At 40.4% G+C, this 17,648-nt stretch overlaps 1 protein-coding gene across 4 annotated transcripts in view; it reads right to left on the bottom strand.

Annotated features, from left to right (window-relative positions):
* The window catches only part of ACO1 (aconitase 1, soluble), a 68,278-nt gene that overhangs the window by 5,822 nt on the left and 44,808 nt on the right, over positions 1–17,648 (bottom strand). For 3 of the 4 annotated variants that reach the window (XM_011979982.1, XM_011979981.1, XM_011979983.1), the window contains 7 exons: positions 16,521–16,605; positions 15,458–15,614; positions 14,150–14,274; positions 12,184–12,288; positions 11,315–11,457; positions 9,620–9,767; positions 5,414–5,536 (listed from right to left, as the gene is read on the bottom strand). In XM_011979982.1, the coding sequence (XP_011835372.1) occupies positions 5,414–5,536; positions 9,620–9,767; positions 11,315–11,457; positions 12,184–12,288; positions 14,150–14,274; positions 15,458–15,614; positions 16,521–16,605 (886 nt within the window). Of the gene's footprint in view, positions 1–5,413; positions 5,537–9,619; positions 9,768–9,858; positions 10,021–11,314; positions 11,458–12,183; positions 12,289–14,149; positions 14,275–15,457; positions 15,615–16,520; positions 16,606–17,648 lie in introns of those variants that run through there. The other variant, XM_011979984.1, reaches the window with a different exon arrangement.

Raw genomic sequence — 17,648 nt, 5'->3', positions numbered from 1 at the left:
ATTATCTCAATAGATAAAGAAAAGGCCTTCGACAAAATTCAATAGCCCTTCATGTTAAAAACTCTCAATAAACCAGGTATTGATGGAACATATCTCAAAATAGTAAGAGCTATTTATGACAAACCCACAGTCAATATCATACTGAATGGGCAAAAACTGGAAGCATTCCCTTTGAAAACTGGCACAAGACAAGGATGCCCTCTCTCACCACTACTATTCAACACAGTATTGGAAGTTCTGGCCAGGGAAATAGGCAAGAGAAAGAAATACAGGGTATTGAAATAGGAATGTCTCTGTTTGCAGATGACATGATTGTATATTTAGAAAACCCCATTGTCTCAGTCCAAAATCTCCTTAAGCTGATAAGCAACTTCAGCAAAGTCTCAGGATACAAAACCAATCTGCAAAAATCACAAGCATTCCTATACACTGATAATAGACAAACAGCCAAATCATGAATGAACTCCCATTCACAACTGCTACAAAGACAATAAAATACTCAGGAGTACAACTCATAAGGGATGTGAAGGACCTCTTCAAGAACTACAAACCACTGTTCAAGGAAATAAGAGAGGACACAAACAAATGGAAAAACATTCCATGCTCATGGATAGGAAGAATAAATATTGTGAAAATGGCCATACTGCCCAAAGTAATTTACAGATTCAGTGCTATCCACATCAAGCTACCATTGACTTGCTTCACAGAATTGGAAAAAACTACTTTAAATTTCATATGGAAACAAAAAAGGGCCCACGTAGCCAAGACAATCCTAAGCAAAATGAACAAAGCTGGAGGCGTCATGCTTCCTGCTATCTGACTTCAAACTATACTACAAGGCTACAGTAATAAAAACAGCATGTTACTAGTACCAAAACAATTATATAGACCAGTGGAACAGAACAGAGGCCTCTGAAATAACATCACACATCTACAACCATCTGATCTTTGACAAACCTGACAAAAACAAGCAATGGGGAAAGGATTCCCTATTTAATGAATGGTGCTGGAAAAACTGGGTAGCCATATGCAGAAAGCTGAAACTGGATCCCTTCCTTACACGTTATACAAAAATTAACTCAAGATGGATTAAAGACTTAAACGTAAGACCTGAAACCATAAAAATCCTAGAAGAAAACCTAGGCAATATCATTCAGGACATAGGCATGGGCAAAGACTTGTCTAAAACACCAAAACTATGGCAACAAAAGCCAAAATTGACAAATGGGATCTAATTAAACCTAAAGAGCTTCTGCACAGCTAAAGAAACTATCATCAGAGTGAACAGGCAACCTAGAGAATGGGAGAAAATTTTTGCAATCTATCCAAGTAAAAAGCAACCCAATCAAAAAGTGGGCAAAGGATATGAACAGACACTTCTCAAAAGACATTTATGCAGCCAACATATATATGAACAAATGCTCATCCTCACTGGTCATTAGAGAAATCCAAATCAAAACCACAATGAGATACCATCTCATGCCAGTTAGAATGGCGATCATTAAAAAGTCAGGACACAACAGATGCTGGAGAGGGTGGGAAGAAACAAATGTTTTTACACTGTTGGTGGGAGTGTAAATTAGTTCAACCATTGTGGAAGACGGTGTGGTGATTCCTCAAGCATGCAGAACCAGAGATACCATTTGACCCAGCAATCCCATTCCTGGGTGTATACCCAAAGGATTATAAATCATTGTACTATAAAGACACATGCACATGTATATTTACTGTGGCACTGTTCCCAATAGCAAAGACGTGGAACCAACCCAAATGCCCATCAAAGATAGACTGGATTAAGAAAATGTGACACATATACACCATGGAATACTATGCAGTCATAAAAAAGGATGAGTTCATGTCCTTTGCAGGGACAGGGATGAAGCTAGAAACCATCATTCTCAGCAAACTAACACAAGAACAGAAAACCAAACACCGCACGTTCTCACCCATAAGTGGGAGTTGAACAATGAGAACCCATGGACACAGGGAGGGGAATGAACATCACACACCGGGGCCTGTTGGCAGGTGGAGGGCTATGGGAGGGACAGCATTAGGAGAATAATGTAGATGACGGGTTGATGGGTGCAGCAAACCACCACGGCACATGTATATGTATGTAACAAACCTCCACATTCTGCACATGTACCCCAGAACTTAAAGTATAATAATAAAAAAGTAAACACAACAATGAAATACAGCATACAAATAAACAAAAATGTTTGCATATATTTCGTAACCTTTGCCTTGCTACCTCTATAATTCTCAATTTACACCATGTTTTTAGTTAATGTCAGAGTAAAAAAAGTCACTACAATCATACTACATTCTATCAATGTATAAGAAATCACTTCCGTTATAAAACGAAGGATGATAAACCTAAAAATCAGTCAGTGTATGCAAATCTGGAAATACTCTGGAGTTCTATTTCTGAAATATTAGTATTAAATACCAAAGAATTGTTTAATTATCTGATAAAAGCTTAAAGCTTTTTATTATTTTACTTCCAAGTCTAGAATATTGATAATGAGATGATTCATAGACAGTGATGACAGTAACCTTTTACCTTTGTTATATCTTGAAAAGTCACTTGGTTTTATGGACTTTTATAGGCCCTTATTTCCAGCAATTGTATACTATATTTCAGTGAAATCAGATGTCTAATATCACAGGAGAAAAAGATGCTCCAGCCTAATTTTGCCATACATCTTCTACACTGAAGGTCACAATGATGCTTTTTTTTTTTACATTAACTTTGTACTCTAAGGGAATTACATCTTGAATACATCTAGGATGACAGAAAATGGCGTAATTAATCTTCAGTTAGTGGTCCTTATGTTCGCCTCATAACACCGTGTTTTCTTCTATTATATTGCTTTGTAATTGTCTATTTACTGGTCTGTGCCCTACCCCACATTATAAGCTTCTTGAGCTGGTGATTGTTAAAAAAAAACAAAACAAACAAAAGACTTTGTAAGTTAGAACTGTTCTCACACGTAAATTATTTGTAAGTACCGATTAATATTTTACATTAAATGTTATCCTCTAGTGATAAATAACACAACAGCTAGTCTTCACTGATTGCTCACAACGTAAAGGCACTATGTAAGCACTTAAATAATTCCTCTCATTCCACCCTCCACTAACCCAGGGATGTAGATGCCCTTATTGTCCCCCTTTACCCAGGGAGTCAGTGCTGGAATCTGGTATTTGGACTCTGGAGTCTGACAAGCGATGTAACATGTTTGAGCAAACTTACATTGTATCTGGAATCCACATCGCAAAACAACATAAAATTTTTCCCTTGATTTTTTTCCCACTATTTTAGCTGTATCAGCAGGCACAGAAAGTTCAATCAAAAAAGCAACTTTCAGAACATACCACAGATAAAGTAAACAATTACCTCTTGTGTACTGCTTTTACACTTTCTGCTTCAAAGACCAAATTGCGTTGAATATAGTCTTGATACTAAGCTTAAAGTATGTTTTACTGGGAATCTATAATCGGCAATATACAGCAATAAAGAATGGTACTCCATTAACTAGAACTCCCCATCAGTTTATTATAATTAATAACTGTCATATAATATTAAAATACCCTAAGAGGTCTCTTGATATCTAGGGCACATTTTTAATTGCCCAACACCAGGGTCACTTTAGGAGCTTGTTGAAAACATAGATACTTGGGTACTACTCCAGATCTGCTGCATCAGAATGTCTTGCAGGGAGCATGGGTGGGAGGGGACTAGTGATTCTTATAATTTTGAGAACCGTGAACTATAGCGCAATGGTTCTCAACCACTGCTGCATACCAGAATTAGCAGGGGAGGCTTTTAAAATCCCTATGTCCAGGCCTTTCTCCTTACCAATTAAACCAGAATCTCTGGAGATGAGATCCAAGCATAGGTATTAAAACAAAATAATAATCCCATAAGTGTTTCCAAACTTGCGAAGCACTGCTACAGGGAGAGGGCAGATTCTTTGGGGCTGTAGATATTTTCTAGGGTTTTAGGGATAGGTGGATGTATTCTGGGGAAGTGGAAAGCTTTCTAAACACACCCTATTCATGTCACTAGCTCTGTGCAAAGGCCATGCTGCTGTGCTTCAGAAGCTCTAAATCATAAACCACTGCTCTCTGGTAAGTACAGTCCAGCACGGCTGAGTGGCCCAGCCTGGACAGCTACAGAACAGAAGAGCGCATGGCTTCCTGGGCAGCCAGAACTCAGCGGTTCTGTAGAAAAGTCTGGACTCCAGAGAACCCCTGGGGGCCAGTTCTCTTATCCTCTATCAGATCTTAGAGTTCCCTACCTGAGTGCTGACTGCTTGGATCGCATTTTGGCTACCAGCTCCCAACCCACTTCCTAAAATCCTTTTTCTTCCGCAATTATCTGGATCTTTTCAGTAGTTTCCAGAAAAGACAGGCCTTTGACCTACTACTAACTAATCAGAGAACATTTCTATTTTCCTCAGAGCAAAATAACCAATGAAAATAATAGGTGTGATGTTCAAAGACATTTTCAGAAGCCTGGATGTCTGGAGAACTGCCTGCCAGACGGCCACATTTTTTTTACTGTACTTCTGGATATGAACTTAGTGTTTCCCAAGTGCATTAATTTGCGAGCCATAAATGATTTAAACTGACATCAGGTAAGCCATGTTTACCCCACCCTGAAGATTCAGGCTGGGTGGCACGATTCTTCTCTGCTTTTAGGGCAAGCAAATGCTCAAGAGGTAAAAGCTCTCTGCTCCCTGCATGGCCCCTTCCATGGGGACACCTCAAGAGTTGGAGCCCCGAGATGGCGGAAGGTTCTAAAGAGCTGCCTGGGTATGTGCAGGGTGAGTTTCCCTCTCTCATGGAGAGCCCATAAACAGATATTCATAGGCAGTGAAGACCAATTGTAAAAAGTGATTCTCCCAAGTTTCCAGGAGACTTAGAACGCATTCTTGCCAAAGTAACTACTGAAAAAGTTCAGGCTCCTTTTCTCTTCTGTGAACCTGACAGACAATACAATAGCTCTGGCTTATTTCTGACATCCACCTGGAACAAGGTACTTGAATAAATTTGGGGTCCTCAGCCTCTGAGAATGTTATAAAAGCCATGACACCGCTCCCCAAGAAAGACATCTGTATACACTTCTGTGTATGTTTCAGAGACTTCACAGACCCTACCCCAAAACTGTTCTATAGACACACCCCCAAGGTTCATTAATCAATGACAGATCCAGTTCAACTCTGCATGGCCCTTCACCAAGTAAAATAAATCCAGAGGCTCTAAGAAGCAGGCCAGGAATAAACGCTACATGCTTTTTTGAGCTTGCTCTTCCTTGACATCTTCTTGGAAAGTAAAGCAACAGGATTTGTGCCTGGGGACCCTCACAGTTCAGAGGGGAGCTGCCTCCTGGCTGCTTCATACTCACCAGCAGGAAAGGGCCCTTAGCTGCCCAGTCTCGGGAGCTGCCTGCACCATACTCTTTGCCAGCCAGAACGATCAGGGGAAGGCCTGCCTGCTGGTACCGCTCAGCAGCATCAAACACATCAAGCTGAGGAAGAGAAAAGGAAGTTTTACAGATGCAGGAGAGGCAAAGAGTGGACACAAGTCCCCTGAGCCCTGGTGAGGGCAGGGCCAGAAGGGTCTTCAGATGACCAAATCCGTGCAATCAGACATCTGGTCTACAAATTCCCAATTATCTTGATCTTTCTACTTCTACCAAATATATATATATATATATATATATATTTTTTTTTTTTTTGAGATAGAGTCTCACTCTATCGTCCAGGCTGGAGTACAGTGGCACGATCTCAGCTCACCGTAACCTCTGCCTCCTGGGTTCAGGTGATTCTCCTGCTTCAGTTTCCCAAGTAGCTGGGATTACAGGCGCACACCAGCACACCCAGCTAATTTTTGTATTTTTAGTAGAGGTGCGGTTTCACCATGTTGGCCAGACTGGTCTTGAACTCCTGACCTCAAATGATCCTCCCACCTTGGCTTCCCAAAGTGCTGGGATTACAGGCACTTAAGCCACTGCACCTGGCCTTAAATTTTGTATTCTTAAAAACCATTTTATATTATTTTGACAGAAATGCCTAATTGTTGTTGGTTTTATAAAAACATTGGAATCCTAAGGCATCAGGGGACAGAAGGAAACTAGATCAGATTTTTTCTTTTCCATTGACTAAACTATTTTAAAACTCAAAAAACAGAATCCGACCTAAACATTAATTTTGACTTGATATCAGAAACTCACTGAGGTCAGTTGTAAAAGGTAGGAAAACACAAAGAAGGTAACATGTTCTGAAATTATATAAAACGCAAACTTTTATTAGTCACCTTTCTTCTTGAAGGTCAAGGGAAGAGATGCTACAAATGCAAATGGAAGCCCAAGTAAATAAAAGGTAGAAAAAGATTAATATTTTAGTACATGAGAAACATCTTACACAAATAGATTTGTTTTCTCATAGGAAATCTGAATATCTCACTGAACTGAGACTTTACAAAGACATGGTATCATCTCTGCTGATCGAGCAGTACCATTATTTTTCCTGGCTATGTAAGTCCTAAGATAAAATTCCTCAAAGGAGAGACAGGAGCTACAGAAAACTCTCAAACAGATTTTCACAAATTCGTATTTTGGTGTACTGATGGAACCTGTGGTTAATTTCACATGGCATTACCTAAATGTGGATAGGATTCTGTATGTCTTCAGCTAGACAGAACTCATAAATATAGAAACTGTCACAGAAATGGAGAAAACCTTCTTCTGTCTAACTGAATTGTCTGGATCCTTTCAAAGACCAGAAAGAAACAACTTATCTGATATTTTCAGAGATTATAGCTTTGGGTATTAAAAATGTGAAAGTGTGTGCTTTAAAAAGTACTGCAAAGTTGACAATCTCATGGCAAAGCACGTCATGTTACCCAAGATCAGAGGGACTAAGCAGGTCTAGAACTCAGGTCTCCTGACTTTTCTATTAAACGCGCCATGCTGAGAGCCATCAACAGCTTAGAAAGAAACAGCTCCCTGCACTGTTATGCTCGTCTAAAGAGAACACAGCATTTAGCTCTTTCTTCTGTCACTGTGCCTGTGTATCTCTACGTATTATGTTTAAACTACTAGTTCTTGATTTCTCCATTTTTTAAAAATTATCTGTCAATTTCCTACTTTGAGGATTTACTTTTCTTAACAATCTCTCCTCTTCCACACATTTCCCTTCTCCCCAACCTCCCGATACAGTTCTTTTGGTAAGTCAGCATTTGGTGTTTGCATGATTATGATGATGTAAATACTATTTACAGCTGAGCCAGGTAATGTACTACAATTTCCTTTTCTTGGTGATTTAAGACATGTTTCACTGGAGTCAGTAATTTTCATTTTTTCTATGTTTTTCCTGTTTCTATGTCCTTACCCATTAATTAAGCCCTGCAGTACAAATCACCTTTAAAGACATTCAAACACATCAGGCAATTTACCATTTTAAAATCTCTGTCATGGAGCTATCATTCCTGGAGCTCTCAGTCCTGTTCCAACTTGGGCTGACTGCTTGCTCTCTGGGCTTGGTGCATTCCTGTTACAGAGGACTCTTCCTTCACCAGCATCCTGGGGATTCCCTTCATCTGGATCCTATGTCTTCCCCTTTGATTTACTCCCTTATTTTGGTGAAACACGTTGCCAAGTAGCTTCCTAAGGAAGGTATTGAGGGCTATTTTTTAAGCTTTTGAATATCTGAATGTGTCATTACTTTAAGTGCACTTGACTGGTGATCTGATGGGCATAGATTTTAGGATGCAAATCATTTTCCTCAGTCTAAGTTTCTAGCATCAAGAAGTCTGGAACACGTCTTATTTCCTGTTGTTTCATGTAAGCTGTTTTTCTCTGGAAACGTTGAGATTTCTCCTTTTGTTGCTCTTAATTTCACAATGATATAACTTGGAGTGAGTTTTAAAATTATTTAGATGGGACTTCAGTTGGCCTTTTCAATCTGGATTCTCAGACCATTCAATTGGAGAAATTTTACTTGTAGTTTTCGTTTTGTTTTGAAATAATTTCCTCTCTTGCATTTTTTTGGTTCTCTTTCGAACACTTCTATTTAGGCAGGTGTTAGGGCCTCCTGAGTTCAGTTCTTACATTTTTTTCTCTTATCTTTCTGTTACATATTCTAGGAAATGTTCTCAACCAATCAACTTCTCCTTTGAATTTTCTTTGTAAATTTAAAACATTTTCTTGTCTTCTGATTGTTATTTCATAGCAACAGAAAATGAACTCTTCTCTAAGGATATAATTTTTTTTCTTTTACTTTTTGTACCCCCCTCCATGCCCCTGTTCAAGTCTTGGCTCAAATGTCTATTCATCCTTTATTCTGTCTCATTTAAGATGAGGCTCTAGACATCTGACTAGAAGTTCTATGTCAAACAGGGCTTGTAAATGAGTGTGGTACACTGTGACGTTTATTAGGGGTCCCCCAAAGTCTATAACTACAAGTCTTTCCCCTTGGTCTCTCGGGTATTCCATCATTCAACATGTATCTTTTTTCATTTAATATTCTGTAACCTCTGCTATTCATTGAACAAGCATCTGCTGTGCTAGGTCCTGGTTATCAATGCTTATCTCTAAAGAACGCGTTTGTGTTACAAAAATACAATCAGTTACGAGTGAGGCAGTACGTGTGGTGGTAAAGGGCACTGACTTGAGCCAGACTTGCTGGGTTTTAATTTCAGCTTTTCCACTGTGTGACCTAAACGAGTAATACGACTTCTTTATGCTTCAGTTCTCAATTTAAAGCACAGATAATCATGGTACCTACTTCAAGGGGTTGTTATGAGCATTATATAAATCAATATATGCAAAGAGGTTAGGAGAACACCTGGAATGTGGTTAAGTGCCGCAGACATATTAGCTATTATTATTTTAAAATAAGTCGGCAGGGTTATTTCTCAAATAAGTTAAACAGTTTACAGGCAATTTCACAGCACTCACTGGGAAGGGAAGTGACACTAAGGACCTATGACATGCACCAGACTCTATGCTAGGTTTTATATTTCATTCCATTTTAAGCCTCACAGCTTTCTTCCAAGGTAGGTAGTATTTTTACTTCACAGGTGAGAAAAATGAGGCTCGGAGATGGAAATAACTTCAAGGCCCCACAGCTACTATAACACAGAGCTGGGAACAAACAGTCCCTGCTGCAACACACTGACCATGGTGCTCCCATTAGCACCAAAACACACCTCCAAGCGCCTCTCTACTCCTTGTTTTCATGTGGACTAGACAAATTAAATTACATGCCAATAAAGTCATACAATAACACTTCTTGATAAATACCCTTTAATTTCACCCAGTATTTCCCCTTCAAATACTTTAAATGAAATTTCACTCAAAGCTCAATTCCTAATAAACGAGACTCGGTGAAACCACGGTTTAGAATCTTTAAGCAACAAGAAAAGGTTTGAATTTGTCAGTGATAGATTCTATGCATATAGACACCTGGCAAGGAGGACTGTAGTCAGTCTGAGGTAGGATGGAGCTGTGAAGAAAAACTGAAACCAAAAGACGAGTAACTGTAAATATCCAACCTCCACCAAGGCTGACAAATGCTAGTGTCTGCAGGAAGCGGAAGACAATACTCACGATTTCCCCAGAAGGCAGATGGATAGTCTGTGGTGCCTGCTTGTTCAAAAATCTGTTTAACAAGCGAATGTTGGCAAATGTTCCCCGTGCCATGACGGCGTCATTACCTCGGCGGGAGCCATAGGAGTTAAATTCTCGTGGAGTTAGGCTAAGGAGGCAAGCAAGAAAGGAGCTGGCTTAGTGAAGCAAGCAAAGATTAACCTTAGCTTACACCAAGAAAAGAAAAACAAACAAACAAACAAACAAAAAAACATAGACCTGGCTATTTCTCTAAATCTCCTAAGCATTGTTCTCCATGGCAGAAAAGCTGTCCCCAAAGCTTCAACGGAGAACAGAGAGAGGTGAGAAGGGGTGGTGAGAGGCATAACTCAGTATTCTCCTGGGTTAACTGTCTTTCAAATCTGGTTAGGAAAATAAGAAGGAAATCTTAAAAAGATATTTTATTTGTTAATAGGGTAGCCTATAAAGCTTCATATAAGATAAAGAGCTAAAATTAAAAATAAGTGAGAAAATGAAAGCAAAGAGAAGAATTACGGTACGCAAATCAGATGGAGCCACAAATAGGGGGAAACACAAAATACATTCCATAAAGTAACCAGAAATAGTTTCAAATTTGTCCCTGAGTTATCAGGAACTCAATGCAAAGGAAAGACACACAACTGGCACCATAACTTACAACTTCCATGAGAGAAAAATCAAAGCAGTGCCAAAGAGGCAGAACAGTTATTTCTGGTCCCCAAACCAGAGGAAATCTTGTCTGTGGGCCCTCAGTGAAAGGAAACTTTGCAGTGTCAGGAAACATACCTTACAATTAACACAGTGATCAGTTCACTGAGCTGTTCCTTCAGATACTAGGGGGTGGATGTGTTAATATGATTTAATTAATGGTTAGATCGAATTTAAGGACTGAGTTTAATGGGCTTCAGGAGCAGGTGAGTATGTCTTGGAATCCCTGAAACTATCCAAAATGTTGTGGGTATGTGCATCTTTCTGGGAAGGCATTAGATTTGCTTTCATTCAATTCTCTGAAGTGTTCATGCCTCAAAAGGGGTCAAAAATCAATAGAAAAAAGGCATTTGGATTCTGTTCCTCAAATTTGCTCTGGCGAATCACTGAAAGAGCTGATTCAGGAGATGGGGATAGGAACCAGGAATTTTTATCTCCTCACATGATTCTCATGGAAACTCAGACTGGGGAACCACTGACCTCGAGTAATATTAATCTATGAGATAGCAGTTAATAATACTGGTATACCTATGAATATCAGCACACTACTGAAGAACTGATAAACAGATGAGTAAGCTGCAAATCCTCCAAGCAGTGCTCTGTAAACATTAGGTTTCTCAACCAGGACCTGGCAATGCATGTCAGGTTCTGCCTCTGCCTCAGGTTAAGAGCAGAGCCTTGTACTTTAAAGATCAGCCACCCTGGGGGCAGGGATGACAGCTGGGCCTAATGGATACACTAGGTCTCTCTCCCCTTCCCCTTGTTGGGATTCACATGTTGATCGTTTCTCCCATGGAAGCTGTTAAGGAGCAAACAGAAAACGCAATTGGTTTTTAAACCCCAGGGTTAAGCCTCAGTGAACACTGAAGAGTCTGATTCTAAAGGGCCAGGTGAAAAGAGAAACGCTGGCCTCATTTACTCCATTACTCCATTTTTGCCTTTAGTCCTTCCTGCCTCACTCATACTTACCCTCTGTTAGTTAAGTAGCGAGCAGCAGGACTGTTTCTTGCAATATTTCCAGCTGGAGAGATGTGGTCAGTTGTTACTGAATCTCCCAAATTTAGCAGCACATAGGCATCCACTATAGATTTAGGGGGCTGAAGATCCAAAGTCTAGCAAAGAATATAAAAAGTCAGCATTGGCCCAGGTTTTCTCAAACAAGTTACCAGATCAGTCTCAACGATGGTGGCCCATGGACCTGAACCAGATGACAGTTCCACAGCAATGCACAGAAAATTCTAGTGTTCTAGTTTTTATCAAAGATGCTAAGAAAAGTAAGGTGAATTTACTCAAAACATTCATATCTCAATCTTGAAGAAAAGGTGAAGTACTGGCAATATCCCCTCAAAAGCAACAGTAATACAGCTGCAAATGACATTCTCTCTCTTCACATCCCTAGAACTCCTCAGATCCTGAGGACAACTGGAATCCTGACTTCTACTGCATCCCCTTCCCACAGTGACCCACCAGGAGGGCATAAACTTCTAGATCATCAGTTTCAGGGACAATGTCCCTGGTTTTTATGGGTATAAGGTTCACTATGGTGGGCAGTGGGGATGTTCTCCTGGAACAGTCCCTCAGACTCTACTAGGTTTAAGTCCAGGTGATCACCAGGGTGCCTGCGTACATCCACGCAGAACCCCTGCATGGAGAAACTGTAGGCCCACGGTAGCCAAATATCCCAGCCTCCCAACACTTTCCCTGCCAATATCTGCTTGGGTTTGCAAAGGTTTTAATAAAATGGATAGTCAAAGCAAGAGTATGGGGTAATAAAGTAGATATGATTAGGAAAGAAATCCTTCAAAGAATTCATTTTGTTAAAAAATAAAAAGCCATACCAGGTTTTCAAAGAATGGTGGTGATTTGATATATGTAGATTTGGAATTCCAGAAAAACAGCTTATCTGATGGGGTTGCTAAGGCATTCCAGCTTTCATTCACAGTCTTAAAAAAGAAAAGAAAGGCAGATCTAATCACATCCCATTCTAGAGAAAATTTAATATGCAAACACAAAATATACATTCAAGCTAAAAGGTACACTAAAAACCATTTTTATTCTTAATAGCCACACACAAGAGTTCCTTTATACTAATAGTGTGTCACGCTAAGTAACTTAAAAATCCATAGATACTGTGGGCTGGGTGTGGTAGCTCACATCTACTAATCCCAGTACTTAGGGAGGCTGAGGTGGGAGGATGGCTTGAGGCCAGGAGTTCAAGACCAGCCTAGGCAACATGGCAAAACCATGTCTCTACAAAAATTTTAAAAAAAAATTGGGTGTGGTGGCATGCCCCTCTAGTCCGAGCTACTCGGGAGGCTGAGATGGGAGGATTGCTTGAGCTCAGGAATTTGAGGCGGCAGTGAGCTATGATCACACTACTGCACTCCAGCCTGGATGACAAAGTGAGACCTGGTCTCTGAAAAACAAACAACAACATACACATGCACTGTGATAGGCAGCCTCTGGGATGGCAGGAGGGATCCTGCCTCCCGGGATTCACATCCTTTGTTGACCCCCTCCTGTTGAGTGTGGACTGAAGCCAGTGACTACCTCCTAGATTAGGTTACTGAGACCTGCCTTCTGTCTCTCTTGCTCTGATGGAAGCCAGCTACCATGTGAGCTGTGAAGAGACCCTCATAGCAAGGTGCTGAGGGAGGCTTCTAGCGAACAGCCAGTGAGAAATGGAGGACCTCAGTGCAACAGCCCTTGAGGAACTTAATCCTGCCAATAGCCACATGAGTGAGCCTAAGAGAACCCTTCTCCAGAGACGGCAGCCCCAGATGACAACTATTAGAACCCTGTGAAAGTACACAGTGAAGCTGTGCCTGGATTCTTGATGCACAGAAACTGGAAGACAATATATGTTTGTTGTTTCAACTCTATATTTTGGGGTAATTTGTCGCATAGCAATAGATAACTAATGCATATGCTTATCAATAACTTATGAAATCATAATAATCTAGATTGTACCAAAGGGGAAATTACTCTCTGTTTTGGGAAGTGGCCTTCCAGGTCACACAGACACTGGGTAGCAAATGACAGCTGCTATGCATTAAAATTGGTTTGAATTCTGTCCGCAGGTCCATTAACTCAGCCTTTGGAGGAATGCATTTAGCACAATGCCTGCCAAGCTCCCTAACACCATCTCCCACGGAGCACCTTGTGGAGGGTGCAGTGTGTGAGCATCACACCCACATCACCCTTTCCCACACACAGTTCTACTCTCATTTAAACCACCAGCCGCAGTCAGAAGCCCTTGGGTCAGCTGAATGCAGAAGGCGGGGAAAGGAATAATATCCAAGAGTCTCAGAATATAATGCTGAGCCCCATACATTGCCTCCTATTTGTAAAATGTACGGAAAGTTTGATTTTAGTAGCTTGGTACTTATTGAGTGGCCTTAATTTTTTTTAAGTGTGCAAAAATGCATTCTGAGAGGTGCATTCAACCAATGGACTCCACTTAGTGACACAATATAGTGACCACCAGGGGTCCTCGCCACAGCTGACACACACCCCAGGGTGTCCGAGACAGGGGTGGGGTTTTGGAGAGCTGAACCTGAGGCCTTTCTTCTCTAGGCTGTCACTGACTTGTCCAAATCCGGGAACATTTAGGGGAGGTGGGGTTTGTAAAAATGCGAGTCACAGAAGAAAAATGACGGAGAACCCCCTCCCCAGTTATCTGAAGAAATAAATGTTACTTTATATAGTTGATACTCCCATTAGCCTTGAGGTCTGCAGCCAGGACACAAAGGGAGCAGCTTTCCCTCAGATCCTCGGGGTGGGGAGGGCAGTGTAGGACCTCACCTCTATTTTCTGATAGACTTCCTTAAACATCCCTGGGATGACATACTGACGCTCCACTGCCTGGATCTCATCTCTAGTCGGCCAGATATCTTTCAGAAATACCTTCTGTCCCTTTGCATTTACTCCTGGGGAAAAATTGTTTATTAATGAGAAAACTTTCTAATATGCAATTTTCATGATTATACAGAGTCAAGCCTCGTTCTCCTTGGTAGTTATGTTCTATAAAGCCTGTGTGAATGCTGAATGACTGGATACTGAATCATTGCCACTGGACGAAATACAGGATTAGGTTCCTGGGAGCCTCTGGTCACCAATCAATACATAACCTTGCTTCATGTGAGGCTTATTATTCACCTTATTCACCTTATTTAATAGAAACTGTTGACTCACTGACATTGAACTTCCAGCCAAAAGCACTATGACTCTTCTGAATGAAGCCTATCTAAACACAATGCACATCACAGTCGGCTTGTGCTTAAGAACGCCAGACGGCACTTCAGGGCTACGCTCAACAACCATTTTGAACAGCGAAATCACCACAAAAAGCACAAAAATGCAAAAAGCACAGCATTAAGTAGACCGAGCAAAGGATCCTTATATATCACATGAGAGCTGAAACAAGAAGTCAGAGTGACACCCTGTCTGATCTCAGCATAGAACATGTGTGTTCAGTGATAAAAAGTTTTCACCCCTTTGTGCTGATCTGTGAATGACCGTGAACATACTACAAGTATGGATTTGGGGGTTAAAATACATTTTAGTGACTAGGCAAATCTGCAAGTATAGAACTCACAAATAATGAGGATCAACTGTACGTCTAAAGTTACAATTTCCAAAAAGTAAATTTCAGGGACATTGTTTTCATATTATCTATTTGGCTTAGAATAGATTGAGGCAGGCAGGGCAAGCAAGCTGATCTGAGGAAAGGAGATATTGTATCATTTCTTTGGAATTCTGAGAAGTTGAAATATCTGCAGTATGTTTCTACAGAGTATATATTAAAACAACGCCTATAATTAAAGTGAGAGCTAGAAAGGGAGGAACTACAGAAGAAACCAGAATAGCAAGATGTCTATTCCTTTTGGCACCTACTTTCCTTTCGTCGTCCTTGACCCTCAGTAGATTCTTGTTTTAACTACTGCAGTTAAGTCTTAGCTGTATACTGGGGAATAAAGAAATGATTCTCTTCTTTGTCTTCTCCCTGGAGGTTCTATGCTTCATTTCTTATTATGGAAAGTGGCAACTTTCTTCCAGTAATATTTCTGAATTCACTGGAAAAAAATTATAGCTGCACAAACAAAATCTTACCCAGTGGTTCTTTCTCAAAGTCAATTCTGATGGTCCCAGCAATTGCGTATGCTATTACTAAGGGGGGAGAAGCTAAATAGTTGGCCCGGGTGTTGGGGTGCACTCGACCTTCAAAATTCCTGTTCCCAGATAGTACTCCAACAGCGACAAGGTCTCCCTGTGTAAGGCAAGAGAAAAATCAGGTCATTAAAAGAGACTGACTAGGCTTCTTGTCTCAGACCATTTGCAAGAGTTTCCACATCGCAAGGACAGTCCTTTAAGCTGCCCTTTCACTTGGTTCTCTCCCACTAGAGGGGAAAAGGGTACATCGGGTGTCCCTGTGGGAGATACTCTGGGTCAAAGGAAGCAAAGACATGTTTAGTGATTTCTGCTCATGAGAAAATACCAGGTAGTTCGAAGGCAACATACTAGTTATTGCTGTCTGGGGCCCAAGAACAGGTGGGAAAGACCTAACAGTTGATAGCTAAAGGAAGTCACAATGACTTACATAGATTCTATAATTAATGCAAAGCAAACCAAATAATATTTTTCAAAGTTCAGCATTTTTGGGACAAAAATCAAGCCAAAACAATTTAGTTTAGATTCATTTGTGTGGAGACTTGTCTCACTTTGAACCAATTTTCAAATTATCCAAGTTGGTGCAAAAGTAATTGTGGCCTTCATCACTGAAATGGCAAAATCACAGTTACTGTTGCACTAACCCAATACCTATAACAAACAACTGTAGAGCTCTTTGTAGTCAAAACCAGCAAGTACTGAGCACTTACTGGAGTGCCAGACACTGCACTAAGTGACTTATGTTTATCATCATCTTAATTCTCACAACTCTATAAAATAGAGATACCATTATCATCTCCAATATACAGTTGTGAAAACCCAGGCACAGATAGGCTAATTAACTTGCCCAAGGTTACCCAGCTAGTAATTTTAGCTAAACTCAAAAGACCACACTCTAAACCACATCCCCTGCTTCCATGGACCTTCCTGAAAATACCAGCATTTTTGTCAAATTACATGAAAAGAAACAACTGCTCTGAAGACCTACAGGCACCTCTGCAATTACCTGTGTGATGGCTTCTACCACAGGTTCAGGTAAAGGCCCACTGTTGCCAATGCAGGTCATGCAGCCATAGCCCACCACATCAAACCTAGACACCAAGAGAGAAGCACAAAAAAAAAGAGTAACTTTCAGTGAGCCTTTCTGCTGGCCACAGTTTCCAGAGACCACTGTTCAAAAAGGAATTGCAGTGCATGAACAAAGTTCAGTATAGTGCTATTTCTAAAAGTTTCATTCTTGAGAGCATTCTGATATATCATATAGCATAAGAAAACTATTCATATTTTTTACTTATAAAAAGGAATCAAATTGAATAAACAACAATTTTAAGAGTTGAAATCATATATGCCATTTAATATCTTAACTACTGTTATTGTATAATCCCAAGGAGATTTGAATTTTATGAGGCACATGAATAAAATATAAGTCAGGAATAATATGGAAATTGGAGAAATTGGAGAAAGCGTATTTGGCAATGAATACGTTCATGCACTGCACAATGATGTTTCAGTTAGTGACAGACCACATATACACAACGGAGCTGACAAATTCCTATCACCTAGTGATGTTGTAGCCATCGTGATGTCACAGCGCAAGGCATTTCTTGTTTATGATGATGCTGGTATAAACAAACTCATGCTGACGTTTTATAGTTCTTTTAGAGTGTACTCTTTTTAAAAAAAAAAAAAAAAAAAAAACCGTTAAGTGTAAAACAGCCTCAGGAAGTATTCCAGAAGGCATTATTATCCTAGGAGATGACAGCTCCATGGATGCTATTGCCCCTGAAGACCTTCCAGTGGGACAGATGTGGAGGTAGAAGACAGTAACGCTGACGATCCTGACCCTGTGTAGGCCTAAAGTGTGTGTTTATCTCTTAGGGTTTTTTTTTGTTGTCGTGGTGTTTATTTTTTTTTTGAGACAGGGTCTTGCTGTCACCCAAACTGGAGTACAGTGGCATGATCATAGCTCACTGCAACCTCAAACTCTGGACTCAAGCCATCCTGCAGCCTCAGCCTCCTGAGTAGCTAGGACTACAGGCATGTACCACCATGCCTGGCTAATTGTTTAAATTTTTTTTTTTGTAGAAACAGGGGTCTCACTATGTTGTCCTGGCTGGTTTCCAACTCCTGGCTT

Source organism: Mandrillus leucophaeus, unplaced genomic scaffold (assembly GCF_000951045.1).
Source record: "Mandrillus leucophaeus isolate KB7577 unplaced genomic scaffold, Mleu.le_1.0 Scaffold208, whole genome shotgun sequence".
Taxonomy (NCBI): Eukaryota; Metazoa; Chordata; class Mammalia; order Primates; family Cercopithecidae; genus Mandrillus; species Mandrillus leucophaeus.
Note: the sequence above shows the minus strand (reverse complement) of the source record. Positions and strands in the feature narration are given on the sequence as shown.